Here is a 13,572-nt window from a genome sequence, read left to right as displayed (position 1 = left end):
TCACTTTGATGTGAAGTGAAACAGTGCCCTCTGTTGGCCAAAATAACTGCAGCACATCAGACAGGATTCAGTCTTCGATTTAATAATTCATTACGGTTCTGACATTTTAATAGCAATTAAATGCAACCAGGTTTTTTTCCATTGTGACGAAAATACGACATCCATCCACAACATCCTTAAATTAGACGTCAAAGTTTCTTTAGAAATTGAATTTAGCCGAACATATGCAAATCACCAAACAATTAATTTCTATTATCTATATAAACTTAACAGACTGAAGTCCTTTTATGGCTAAAAAGTGAGTGAAAGCAGAATTTTCATTTTTCAGTCCAGGTTGTTTTTTTTTGTTGTTGTTTTTTTTTTGCAAAAGCTCAATGACAGAACAAAAATGAATACAGAATCTTAAGAGGACCTAAATCATGACAATCATTTGCGGTGATCTGTCCCTTTAATAATAAACCTTTGTCATGTATTGTTAATGAAAGATAGCTCTCAAAATCAGCTGAAGCCAGTAGACGCCACCATAAACTGAGTCTGTATCACTGCATTCTCACTGGGACCATCAGGGAAAATCCAGCCGAGTTTATAGAGTAAGAGGACACGTCTGACCTCCAGCAGACCTCATTCACACACACACACACACACACACACCTGGGATCTACATTTACACCACCAAAATCATCTGCTGAAAAACTGTAGCACACAATATCAATATCACTCTGTACCATTTATGATTTAAAAGACTTTTGATGGGCACATGGGAACTATGTTTTTATTACTTTATTAAAGTAACTTATAAATAATTCTAGGTATGCTTTAAGAAAGCAATACCATTTAACTGTAGAAACATGATATAAATCAGTGTTTTTGGGGTTCAGCACATGAATAACAGAAGAGCAAAAAGCATACATGAATATGGGATTTGTTGTTTTTATTGGGATTTCTGTACAGTCTGTACATCTCTGTCCAACATTGCAAGTCCATAAATATATTTAGCACAAAGCTACCGTCATATTATGTTCTTAAATCCAACCACATCAAAAACCAACTAGGACTTAATCTTCTGAAGAAATGCTTCAACAGGAAGTTCCCAAAGCATTTGTACAGGAAAACAAGAAGTCTCTAGCTTTAATTTGATCATGCTATGGGAAACGGGGGCAGATCCATAACTCTTGTAACACACTTTAGGCTTTCCTCTTCTTTAGTATTCTTGATCCAGAAAGCACTCCTTTCTTGGCCCCTCTAACCAAGCCCTTGAACTGGTCTTGCAGTTTGGCCTTTTTTCTGTTAAAGTTAAAAGTAACGACTGATCAGCTTCACCACTCATATTTGAGGACACATGTAAAGACACTTTGTTCCTTACCTGTGGTTGAGCTGGGCCTTCTTCAGTGGTATATAAGCATACGGGTCACACTTGCCTGCCTTCTTAACATCACCTTTTCCTTTCTGCAACAAACAGATGTTTAGCAGAGGTTCTTCAGACGCTCATTTTATATGTTAGTTATTTAAAAGAAATCGACTTTTCACTTCTAACCTTAGATTTATACTTGGTCCCAAACTCCGGTCTTCTATCCAGAGGCCTATGGATTCCAATCCCACCATCTGAGGAGTTCAACAATACATACAAATGTTAAAATGACGGAAAAACATTACTTTTAACACTAATAAAAAGAATCACAATGTGCCTGGTACTACCATCCATTCCTGGACATGGTACAACAGTAATAGCTTTATTATTCTTTTTTTAACACAAGTACTACGGTAATTCCACAACATTTCTTAAGTATCTAGAAATGCAATGGTGTATGAATATAGTTAACATTATATAATGATACAAGCAAGTGCAAGAAACATGTCTAATTAGGGGTTCAGTGAATCTGAAAAGTCAATGTATGTGATTTTCCACATCCACACATGATACCACTTATTGGAAAGGAAAGTTATTATGGCACAAGGTGAAATTGAACTTTTGAACCTACCTTTATATTCCATCGTAGGTTCCACATCCATATCATCATCTAGCTCGTCATGCATTTTCTTCTTTGGATTCTTCTTCTGTTCAACAGGGAAAAGGAGAAATTAATATTACACACTGCAAAACCTTTCATTATACTTCTCAATTCCTCTGACAAATCTGAAATACATAAACGCTTACAGTTTTGACTCCAGCCTCTTCAAGTACATCATCCATTTCAGCATCTGTAGAGAGACACAGATATGATTATATACTGTGGTTTATTACAATTATAAAAAACAAAGCTGATTATGTTCAACCTTTTGTTTTATCCTCCTGATCATCCTCCTCTCTGATGATCAGTCTTCCATCGGATGTCCTCTTGAATCCATGCTCTGCTTTCCAGGCCTTCTTTAGATTAGGGTTGGTGGCTGGATACATTGTGAAATGCATTCACAGTTATATTAATGTACTTGATCAACTGAAGGTGATCATGACTGAATCTAACTGGACATATGTAATGAGCTCTTACCCAAAACTCTCTGCGCTGCTTTTGAATCAAGGAAGTTGAGTGGTTCATCAGATATGCCTTCCTTTAACCAGGCCTGGCCCTTTCTCACTGGCTTCTTCTGACCCTTTTTAGGCTTCTCATCTTCATCGGAGTCAGAGTCCGTCTCGGCCAGAATGTCCTCAATACTACAGAGAGACAAATAAAAGCAAAACATCTACTCATCTCTGAAGTACTTCCTGCTCAGCACAGTCAACGAAGCTTTTAAAATATTTCTGACGTACAGTCCCTGACAAAAGTCTTGTCGCTTGTGTACAAATTGACCTGAAGTGCCACTGAAATATATTTCTAATCAAGATTTTTTTACAAGAAATGGCTCATTTTAATCCCAACAGCTTTTGTAATAATGTTTCAGTGCAAAACGAAACTGTCAAAAAGTATTCTAATATTCACAGCTTGGTAAAGCCCATTGAGTCAATTGTTGCAAAGACATAAGTGTTGTCGCCTTGTCATATGTGCTTCCCCTTTGACTAATAGTGGATCAATTAGGTCTCAGGTGTGTATAAAAACAACCCCAGTACACTAGACCTTCACATCAACTGCAACTAGACCTCTGCGAACATGCCTAAGATTAACCCTGAGACTAAAGTTTTGATTATCAAGAGGCTGAAGACCAGATCCACTGCTGATGTGGCAGACACCTTCAATGTGTCTCAGCATCAAGTACAGAGGATAAAAAAAAACATTTTAAGACACTGGAGACATTTTTGACAAGCTCAGGTCAGGCAGACCCCGCAAGACAACTGCTCGAGAGGACCATTTGTTGGCTTGAAAATCCAAGGCCAGCCCATTTTCCACTGCAGCAGAGCTCCACAAGACCTGGTCACCTGAAGTCCCTGTGTCAACCAGAACGGTTTGTCGGATTCTGTCTCGAAATGGCCCCCATGGTTGAATCAGAAATGATGGAAGCTGGAAAAGTAGCAGAAGGTGGATTTTTCAGATGAATCTTCTGTTGAATTACACCACAGTTGCCGCAAATATTGCAGGAAATCTACTGGAGACCGCATGGATCCGAGATTCACCAAGAAAAAAGTGAAGTTTGGTGGCGGCAAAATCATGGTCTGGGGTTATGTCCAGTATGGGGGTGTGCGAGAGATCTGCAGGGTGGAAGGCAACATCAATAGTCTAAAATACCAAGAAATCTTAGCTACCTCTTATATTTCCAACCATAAAAGAGGCCAAATTCTGCAGCAGGATGGTGATCCATCGCATACTTCCATCTCCACATCAAAGTTCCTCAAGGCGAAGAATATCAAGATGCTCCAGGATTGGCCAGCCCAGTCACCAGACATGAACATCATTGAGCATATGTGGGGTAGGATGAAAGAGTAAGCATGGAAGACGAAACCAAAGAATATTGATGAACTCTGGGAGGCATGCAAGACTGCTTTCTTTGTTATTCCTGATGACTTCATCAATAAATTGTATGAATCCTTGCCAAACCGCATGGATGCAGTCCTTCAAGCTCATGGAAGTCATACAAAATATTACATTTAGATCTCACAGCACCACTACTTAATTTGCTGACATATTTTTGTATTTAAAGTAAATTTGTTTAATTTCTGTAAAGGCCAAAATTTGACCTTTCTGTCTTGATTAAATGATCAATCTTTTTTCAGTGAAACTAATTTATTTCAGTGCATTAAACATAATTTGGGAGGGTTTTAGCTTTTCATATAAGCTATTTCTAACACCAATTGATTAATTTAAAGTCAGGTTAATAGCAGGTGTTTCTACAAAATAGATAAGCGACAAGACTTTTGTCAGGGACTGTACACCACATCAGTCATAAAACTTGCTTTGAAAGTGCTGTACCTCTCTCCTTTCACTTTAGGGGTCTCATCCTCAGTGTCTGAGCCATCCTCTTCTGTCTTGCTCACGAGTTTGCGTCTCTTATTTCTGGCCTCTGTTTTACGGATGTTCACTATGACCTTGTGTTGATCAGCCGGCAACATGCTTTTGACCAGCTCCAACCTGAATAAATTTTACATTACAACCATACAAAGATATGGAAAGGAAAATATGCATTAAGAGACAAAAGGACTGTGTGGTCATGTTTGCCTTTTAGCTCTTAGGCTTACCCAAATTTCTTAATCAACTTGGTGTAAATGCTCTTAAGTTTCCCTCTAAAATGTCTTCGCATATCATTCATATTGCTGATGCCCTTCATCTGTAAGATGATAGGGTAAAAACAGAACATGGTCATTTTAATGTACACCTCTCAGACGGTTTTAAATGTTCAAATATGAACTTGAAAACATTCTTCTTCACTTACAATAACAGTAATATGGCTGGCTAAAACCTTGACATCAAGACAAAAGAGCAAGACTTTTAGGAATCCCAGAGAGGCTTTGAGGACGTCTCGTGTCCTGCTCGAAAGCAGACGACACACATTTTGCAGCAGCAGCTCCAGTGATGACACGTCTATGGTATCTGTCCATAAAAACAAGACAATATTTTTGCTTTACAATCAAAAATGATGAACATTTAATGCTTGCCCACAAAATAATGATAACAATTATAAAAAAAATAAAAAATAAACCAAGGCTAGTTGTTTGTTCACCAGAAGAACAAATCCGCAAAAATAGCTAAAAAAGTAGTGTTTTTCCCACACTATTTTTCATGCAAGAATGGATATTTATAACTTAAATGTGCAAGGCTTCCTGTGACATGCATGCTACACTGCTTTATATTAAAAACTGACATTTCTTGCCATTCTACTTTAAAAAATCAATCATAAACACATTGGTTTGTATGCGAACAGTTATTCTTCGTTATTTACCTATAGCAGCAAATGAGTTGGAAGTATTGCACATTCAAAGAAAATCGCTTAATTCTATCTTGCAAAATAAAGTGGGCAGCAGAAGTCACTCTTACCTTTGTAATTGAACACTAGTCTTGTTAAAGCCAGAACTGTACAGATGACCATCGTTACAGAGCCAGTTATTCCAATGTACACATGGCCTAAATACTCATTTATGGCATCTGAAAACACATGATTAAAAGAAATTATTTCAGCTCATTACTCGGCAAGATACATCTTAATACAAATAAATGAATTAAAAAAAATGAAAATTTTCTTCTCACCTTTTGTGTTCCCACAAAACCTTACAAATGCATTTCCGATCTCAACTAGAAGAGAGTAGGCATTTTTGCGGGCACCAATAGACATTTCCTTAGTGCAAAGAATGACCTAAACACAGTAAAATCACCTAATATTAAATAAAGAATCTTAAACTCTAATTTAAGATTGTGCTTTATGCCAAACAAACCTCAGGAAGCAGAGCTGTAATAAAACCACGGTGTTCTTCATTCAGCTGCTTCACTATGTGAATTAGACACTTGAGTCTAGGCTGAAAAGTGTCAAAAGAGCACCTCATGTTATTCCAATATACATCCTCTGTGTAAACAGGATTACTGTGTGCTGTTTTTCACAGCTCTCACCCGTTTGGAAGATGAGGCAGCTGTTGTCAGGCTGTCCATTAACATTGCTTTCAGCTGCTCAAGGTTCTGCAGAACAAAAGCCTTACAAGACGCACTCTCTCCTCCACAAATTTCCTCAAGCACACGGTAAGCTTTCTTCTGGATGCTAACATCCTTGCTCTATTTAGACAGACAAACATCACATGAAGTACACTCATCACACATGTTTAAAAATAGTAACAGGAAGATTCTCACCTCAACAAAAGGTTTAATCAAACTGAATGTCTGGGTCATGGATGCTTCATCTACAAACGGAGCCATTGCAACAATCAAGTCGATAACTGCAAGCCTACAAAATAAGAGCCAATTATTATCCAAAACATGATTTGAACCTCAGTTAAGGCGTCATTCCACTCATAAAAAAAAAAGCTTGTAGTCCAGCCACAAAAATATGTTCTCAAATTATGTATTTTTCAGGGCTCTATGTAGGTCTCTATCCTTTTCTAAGTGTCTCAAAGATCTGTTGAACATACCTGTTGAACATGCCTTGTAAATAAGACAATACAGGTGTGGTGCTGTATTACCGTGTGAACTCAGAGTTGTCTGCACTGTTGAGTCTCTCTGATGCTTTCTGCAGAAACGTGCACACCATCTGAAACAATGGAACAAATGTTTAGAACCGACACAAACATATGCAAACTGCAAGACATCTTGGAGTGATTGCAATGATGTCATCCTTGCTATGATGTAATTAATTTGTTAATATGGTCAGTTAATTACCTCCTGTTCTGTAATGCTCAGGTAAACTCTGATTGTGTCTAGGACAGCCATTCTAGCAGACACCATCTCTCCAGGATCTGGCTGCTGACTGTAGACATTAAATAGGATGGGAAGGAAGTTCTTGGAAAATCGTTTTAATTCTGCCTTTTCCTCCTCTGCAGATGACCCAGAAGAAAAAAAAAATGCATTCAATATACAATCATAACTCTCAATCAGTAGTCTTCAGTGCCACAGCAATGGAAAAAAAAAAACAATGCTATTCAGTTTTTGAGTTATGGATTTAACAACCCAGCGGACCTGTTTCACAGCTCTTGTTGATAAGAGTCCGTAAAGCCTGGCAGATGCACAGACGGAGGTCAGGCCGATCATTCAGGGCCATACCCAGAGACCGAGCAATGCCCTTAAACGAGGCCAACAGGTCAGTGGGTTTAGTACAGAATCCAGGTAGCATTGTCCAAATCTGGAAAAACAAATTATATATTTAGAACACTGAAAAAATAAGTCAAATGGATGATTCATTCCACACAATAACAATCCAAATGTTTGTATGTACGTAGCAAGGTTCAGTGTGAGAAAATAGTATATACAGTATTCAAGAGCAATAAAAAAAAAAAAAAAAATCATACAGGTTTGGAACAGCATTAGGGTGGGAAAATTATCATTTTCATTTCTGTGAGAAACTGCAGTCACTGCATAGATAGTAAGTCAAAATGATCTACCAATGTGTCAAAATACTTAGCGTGCCTGCATCTGTAGAGTCTGATAGACTTTTGCCATTAGTTTCTGTCCTGACTGCTCCAGTTCATCACCTGAAACATCAGAGATCGACATATGCACATGGATATACAAACATGTACCGTAATTTAATACAGTAATACTGACAACAAGCGACATTTCAAATAAACTGCAACGTAAACCACTGTGTGTGTATCTGTGACTGATAAAAACCTGTCTGTTTAAGTCTGTTTGCCAAAGGGAAAAAGTATGAGGTGAAGTAAGCCAGCTGAGCATTTTTCACATGATCTCTTATGACCGGGATCAGCCAGCTACGTGGGAACTCCAGGTCATCGCTGCAAACAGTTCACAGCATTAATAAATTAATTTTTAATTCAAAAGATTAGTCTCTACAGTGAGATATGCAAGCAAAGTAACTCACTCTCTTCCAGTGATAAGGAGGGGCACAGCTTTCAGGACCACCTCTGGACCCATGCCTTCCACCGCACTGCCCACAGCCAGATCCAGCTCCCCTGGGAAGGGGAACTGAGGGGTGGCCCGCAGGTCACCGAGAGACTGCAGACTCTGAGGAACACATACACACATCTGAGTATACTATCAATAACATAGAAACACACAAACTACAGAAAATACTGTATTTCAATCAACCTTTATCATAATAGGATGAGCCTGTCTTCCTGCAGCTCTGTAGAAACAGCCTAGGATCTGCAGCACAAATGGCCAAGAGGCATGAAAACGATAGGACATCCCCTCCTCCACAACACTGAAAGACACAAAAGGTCAGACTTTAGAAAAACCGTGCTTCTAGAAAGAGATGACATTATAAAATATGAAAGTCACAGGCAGCTCACCGAAACATCTTTAGGATGCAAGCCCCATTTCCAGCTGATGTGCCTGGTAAAACGGGACCGATCTCAGCTATATGTGGAGCCACACACTCATTTAACAAAATCTGGATGGAAAAGCGGAAAATAACTCTTTAAAACACACATAACAGTAATAAATTAATTTCTAACAAATAACAATACACTGCTGATACCTTCAGAGTCTGAGTCGCAGCAGAAACTACTTGTGTGTGTGGGGACAGAAGACATGACATGGTGACAGAGAAGAGGCGAGGAAGATGACCAATACTCAGAGAGCTCTGTAAACTAGAGGCCAAAAATTTATATCATATATATAATGCCCAAGATTCATCAAAAGGCAGCAAACAATAGACTAAGTAGTGAAAAAGGCCTACCTGGAAAGATGAACATGGGCTTTTTCCATTACAGCAAGCCATGCTAGTAAAGGTTGCAGATCGTTCTCACTTGGAACATAGTCATATAAAGCCTGGAAGTAAGGGGTTGAAACATGTATCAATTCCACACATTAGGAAATTAAAATGCAGAATCGCATAATTCTGAGATCATGTGCATGTGTTTATCGATTATATTACTCACGGTGATGATCTGTGCAATCAGTTCTGCAGACATACTGGCAGGACTAGGCTTGCTACTGAAGAGCTTGTGGAAAGCCTGCATTGCATTTGCCGTTACCAGCTTCAGAGAAACAGAGGCAGGTGTTATGAGCTGATAAGGCAACAAAAACTGATTTATCAATTTGAAATGAAAATGTATCTGTTAAACTGGTCTCTCACCACATGGCTCAGGGTCATCACACGAAGAAGGGTCTCACAGCAAGATTTTACAGAACTCAGAGGAAAAGCAGACAGCACGTCTTTTAGAAGACCAAGCACATGGAGAGTGGTAGTGTCTTCTTTGCTGCCTTGAGTTGGATAGAAAGACAGTCACTCAATCAATAAGTAGAAAATTATTTCATTCTATAAAATTAAAGAGAAAAAAAAGTGAGTAAGTTGCTAGGGGACCGTTTTTGCTACAAAACGGTCAAGAAAATAACTTCATGCAGTTTGATTTTAAAATTTGAATTGTATATTTTATCTAAAACGAAATGCCTTTGAAAAATACAATTATTAGTTTACACACTTAAAAAAAGATCAAGGAATTATGCATCTGTCCTTTACTTTCTTCACAGAAACGCACTGTTCCTGTTTTTCCTAATTTTACATTGAAATTACTTCATAGAAGCCTCAGATGCTGGATAATTTCACCTGTTATCACAAGCAGGTGTTATTGTTCGTTTTGAGCATCTCGACAGTAAGAGCATGAGTTTACTGACCTCCTAACTGCTCCAATTCTTTGCAGCAGAATTTGGCTGTGGCGGCTGCTGCTGGGTGATGGACCGGGGCATTATCGGAGAACACAAAGTCACTGTAGCCAAGGACCGAGCAAACACCCTGCTGTGCTGCTTTTCGCACCTGCAGCACATGGACAAACATCATTCGGAAACATAAAAAAAAAATCATAATTAGTCACTCTCTAATGAGAGTACAAAAATAGTGTTACCATTGTGTATTACTTTAACAATAAGTGATGGATAGTATGATTAAAATCTTAAATGGCCCAAAATTAATCTTTTTATAAACAGTACCATTCCAACTCTGACTGAATGGGAATCAAACAGACAGACCTTTGGTTTGGAGTGCACTGTAAAGCTCAAAAGGCCATGGTACATCTGCAGAGTTGAAGGGTAACTCCAGACTGACAGATCCTGTTTACGCAGCAAAGTCGCTAGACAGGATATGATCTGCAAAAGAATTTAGAAGTGACCAAATTAGAGTATAAATGTGTAAAAATAATAAGCAGAGACACAATACAAACATCCTCCTCACATCACAATCTCATTACATACATTTTCCCTCTGGAGATCTTCAGTCATTTTAGACTTATTTTTATCTTATTTTAAGCTTTGAATTAACATCAGTATTACTATATAGCAGTATTTTGGTGTAATTTACAAATCAGCCATGAAGTATTTTTTGATCATCTACCTACCATGCATTAGATTTTAAATACCTTTGACTTATTATTAACTAGAATACTGTATAAATCAAAAATGAAATGCTTTCCTAAAATATGCATACATTCAAAGTACCATGAAATCCTCTCAAAATGAAACATTATATTATTATAACAAAATATAGTGCATTCATTTCATTAAAAGAAAAGAAAAAGCTTCTGCCGATGATCAAAGTGTTAGATTTATGATTTAAGAGTGTACAAACCCATCGCAGGCCGGACAAAGAGTCAGAACTGGCTTGGTTTGTCATGACATCCATGAAGGCCTTGGCCGTGTCTGAGAACTTTTTCTTAAGCACTGCAGCAGGCACCCTTTAGAAGATAAGAACATGTACTTATTCAGATCAACAGCTCCAGCAGAAATTAACATCTTCCTATGCTGCTGTTGATTTGTCTCGTGACACACCACTCACCTTTTCATGACCAGGTTTAGGAGGTAGGCAACAGCTGCCAGAGATTCGCTGCTATCTACAGCTTCAAGTGTTGCCATCTTCCGATTGAAAAATGCAAAACGGAAACATTGATCCACAAAAAGCATAGACTTTTAAGCATTTCGACACAGGCAAGTCGTCATGAAACAAACTGATTTCATGGTGCCTTTAAATTTACCAAGGCTGCAAAGTACTCTGTCTCTGTCTCTTTTCCTCCCTGAGAGCGAATGACTTCAGTTACAGCTGCCAATACAGCACAGATCTGTAGAAAAAGAAGAACATCTGGTTTCAACTTAAAGGAATAACTCATCCAAAAATTTAAATTTGCTTAAAAAAAGGCCTCTCCCTCAGGCAATCCAAAATGTAGATTTTTTCTTCATTTGAACAGATTTGGAGAATTTTAGCATTGAATCACTTGCTCACCAAAGTATCCTCTGCAGTAAATGGGTGCCGTCATAATGAGTTCAAAATCTTATAAAAAACATCACAATAATCTATTAGTAACCCACACAAGACCAGTTCATCATTTAAAATCTTGTGAAATAAAAAACTGTGTTTGCAATAAACAAATGCATCAAGATGTTTTTAACTTAAATTGTTGCTTCAGGCTAAAATAATAGTACTTTAACCATAATATTGCTTCTCCAGTGAAAAAGATGTTTTGTATGTATCATGAGGGAAATATGCACAGATTAAGCACCGTTTACAAGCAAAAACGGTCCAAAACTGTTCAGAACTAATAAATCAATGGATTTTGATGTGAGAGAACAACAGATGAACTTTTTCATTAGAGGAAGCATTATTATTGATTGGTATTTGGGCCATAAGTGATGGTTTTTAACTTTTTCTATTAGATGGACTGGAGTCGTGTGGATTACTTGTAGATTATTGTGTTGATTTTTTATCAGCTGTTTGAACTCTCATTCTTATGGCACCCATTCACTGCAGAGGACCCACTGTGAGCAAGTGATGTAAAGCTACATTTCTCGGTTTTTCAAAGAACAAAAACTCAACGACATCTAAGATGTCCTGAGGGAAAGTAAATTCAGTAAAATTAAATTTTTGGTTTACCTCTCCTTAATGACTCTCTAACCATAAAACTGAATGCAAACCTCTTTATGTGACGCCGAGTTCGACTCCCAGTAGCGCTGTACTTTTCTAAAAGTGAGGTTGGAGCAGTCCGACAGTCCACTTAGACAAGTCCCAGAGGTTTTCTCTGTCAGGGCTTTATCCTCCATGGCATCACTGCTTTTCTGCAGAGATCCTGCCTGAAGCTCATTGTGGAGTTTCAAAGCATCTACTGTCAGATCTCTTTTTTCTGTTTAAACAGACAGATGTTTGATGAATCTCACATTCAGATCATCACAACACAATGTTATGTCACGAATACAGTCAAAACAAGGGCATTCCTGCTGTCAGAAATAAAAAAACGACCTATGATTTAAAGTACTTTACAAGAAACCCGAAATTAAAAAAGCCATCGCCCACCAAAGTAACCAAGAATAACTTTTTAACTTGTTTACGAAGTTCGACCAGCTACCCATGTGTTGTCAGACAGGCCAGATTCTTACTCGAGGGACGGCTGAAATTTCGGCTTCTCGCGGCCTTTCGATAGCGACTTGTCTCCGGATTGCTGTCACTACTGTGACCTTTCTTCCATCGCTTGATTTTCTGGGCTGTTCCGGATCGAAGTTTTCCGGACTTCACCATTTTAGCAGCTGGAAATCCTTACAGCGCTGCAGTCACGTTGGTCTCTCCAGTGTGTCGCGCTTGGCCTTGCGTCATCAGCGGGCGTCTTCATCGTTTTCTTCGGTGGGTTTATTAGACTGAACATAATATGTGCCTAGCACCATCTACTGTGCGTGAGTATGGAAATAAATTGTATAAAAATAAACCCATGAGCTGATTTTCTATCCTTAGATCCTACGTTTAAAATCACACTGTTACTAATTGATCTCATAACAGTTTTACATTTACATTACATTTAGGTCATTTAGCAGACGCTTTTATCCAAAGCGACTTACAAATGAGGACAATGGAAGCAATCAAAAACCACAAAAGAGCAATAAGTGCTATAACAAGTCTCAGTTAGCTTATACGCAGTACACATAGCAATGGCTTTTAAATAATATAATAATAAAAAAGAAAACAGACAGAATAGAAAAAGAATAGAGCAAGATAGTGTTAGAGGTCTTTTTTTATAATTGTATAATAAGTGAAAAAAATAGATAGAATGCAAAAAGATTTGAAAGGTAGTTATAACTTTTTTTTTTTTTTATAAAGAATTGAATTACAATAGTGAGTGCTAAAGTTACTTTTTATTATTTTATTTTATTATTTTTTTTTATTTTATTATTTAATTATTTTTTTTTTTTTATTTAGGAGATACCATTAAACCGCGCTCTACTGTCTCAACCTCCATAAATTCACCACATAAACAATGTTTCCTCATAACATGTAAAGTACAAAAACTTTTAATTGCCCCATTGTCAAATGTAATAAGTTATTCTATCTCTCTACTGATATTATTGATTTTACTTTGTTTGTTGTTCCTTTGTATCTTGTAAAAAAATGTATCCCAAATGCAGTGTGATTTTAATATTTGGGTTGTCCTAATTTAAAGATTAACCATTTTGTCTTCTACTTCTTAATTTCCCTTAATTCCAACATAGCCTAGCACCATTTAAAATAAACTATATTGCCAACCTGCTTTAACTTGTATACTATTAAAATATCTCAAGATTTAAAGATGACAAAAATGGT

At 37.6% G+C, this 13,572-nt stretch overlaps 1 protein-coding gene across 1 annotated transcript; it reads right to left on the bottom strand.

Moving 5' to 3' along the window:
* Positions 1-914: 914 nt before the first annotated feature.
* On the bottom strand, positions 915-12,608 carry LOC132110609 (RRP12-like protein). The gene is made up of 34 exons (XM_059517338.1): positions 12,381-12,608; positions 11,922-12,127; positions 10,988-11,071; positions 10,792-10,868; positions 10,585-10,690; positions 9,990-10,106; positions 9,639-9,777; positions 9,100-9,227; positions 8,903-9,001; positions 8,701-8,792; positions 8,500-8,611; positions 8,312-8,412; positions 8,109-8,223; positions 7,882-8,024; positions 7,674-7,795; positions 7,470-7,534; positions 7,023-7,185; positions 6,726-6,880; positions 6,530-6,597; positions 6,201-6,294; positions 5,967-6,125; positions 5,795-5,875; positions 5,610-5,715; positions 5,400-5,507; positions 4,798-4,955; positions 4,604-4,692; positions 4,338-4,496; positions 2,487-2,650; positions 2,275-2,385; positions 2,156-2,199; positions 1,980-2,055; positions 1,535-1,602; positions 1,364-1,446; positions 915-1,284 (listed from the first exon to the last, which is right to left on the bottom strand). The coding sequence occupies exons 1-34, from the start codon at positions 12,517-12,519 to the stop codon at positions 1,185-1,187; spliced, it is 3,831 nt and encodes a 1,276-aa protein (XP_059373321.1). The 5' UTR covers positions 12,520-12,608; the 3' UTR covers positions 915-1,184.
* Positions 12,609-13,572: the final 964 nt, after the last annotated feature.

The sequence above is a fragment of the Carassius carassius genome, chromosome 30 (assembly GCF_963082965.1).
Source record: "Carassius carassius chromosome 30, fCarCar2.1, whole genome shotgun sequence".
Classification (NCBI taxonomy): Eukaryota; Metazoa; Chordata; class Actinopteri; order Cypriniformes; family Cyprinidae; genus Carassius; species Carassius carassius.
Note: the sequence above shows the minus strand (reverse complement) of the source record. Positions and strands in the feature narration are given on the sequence as shown.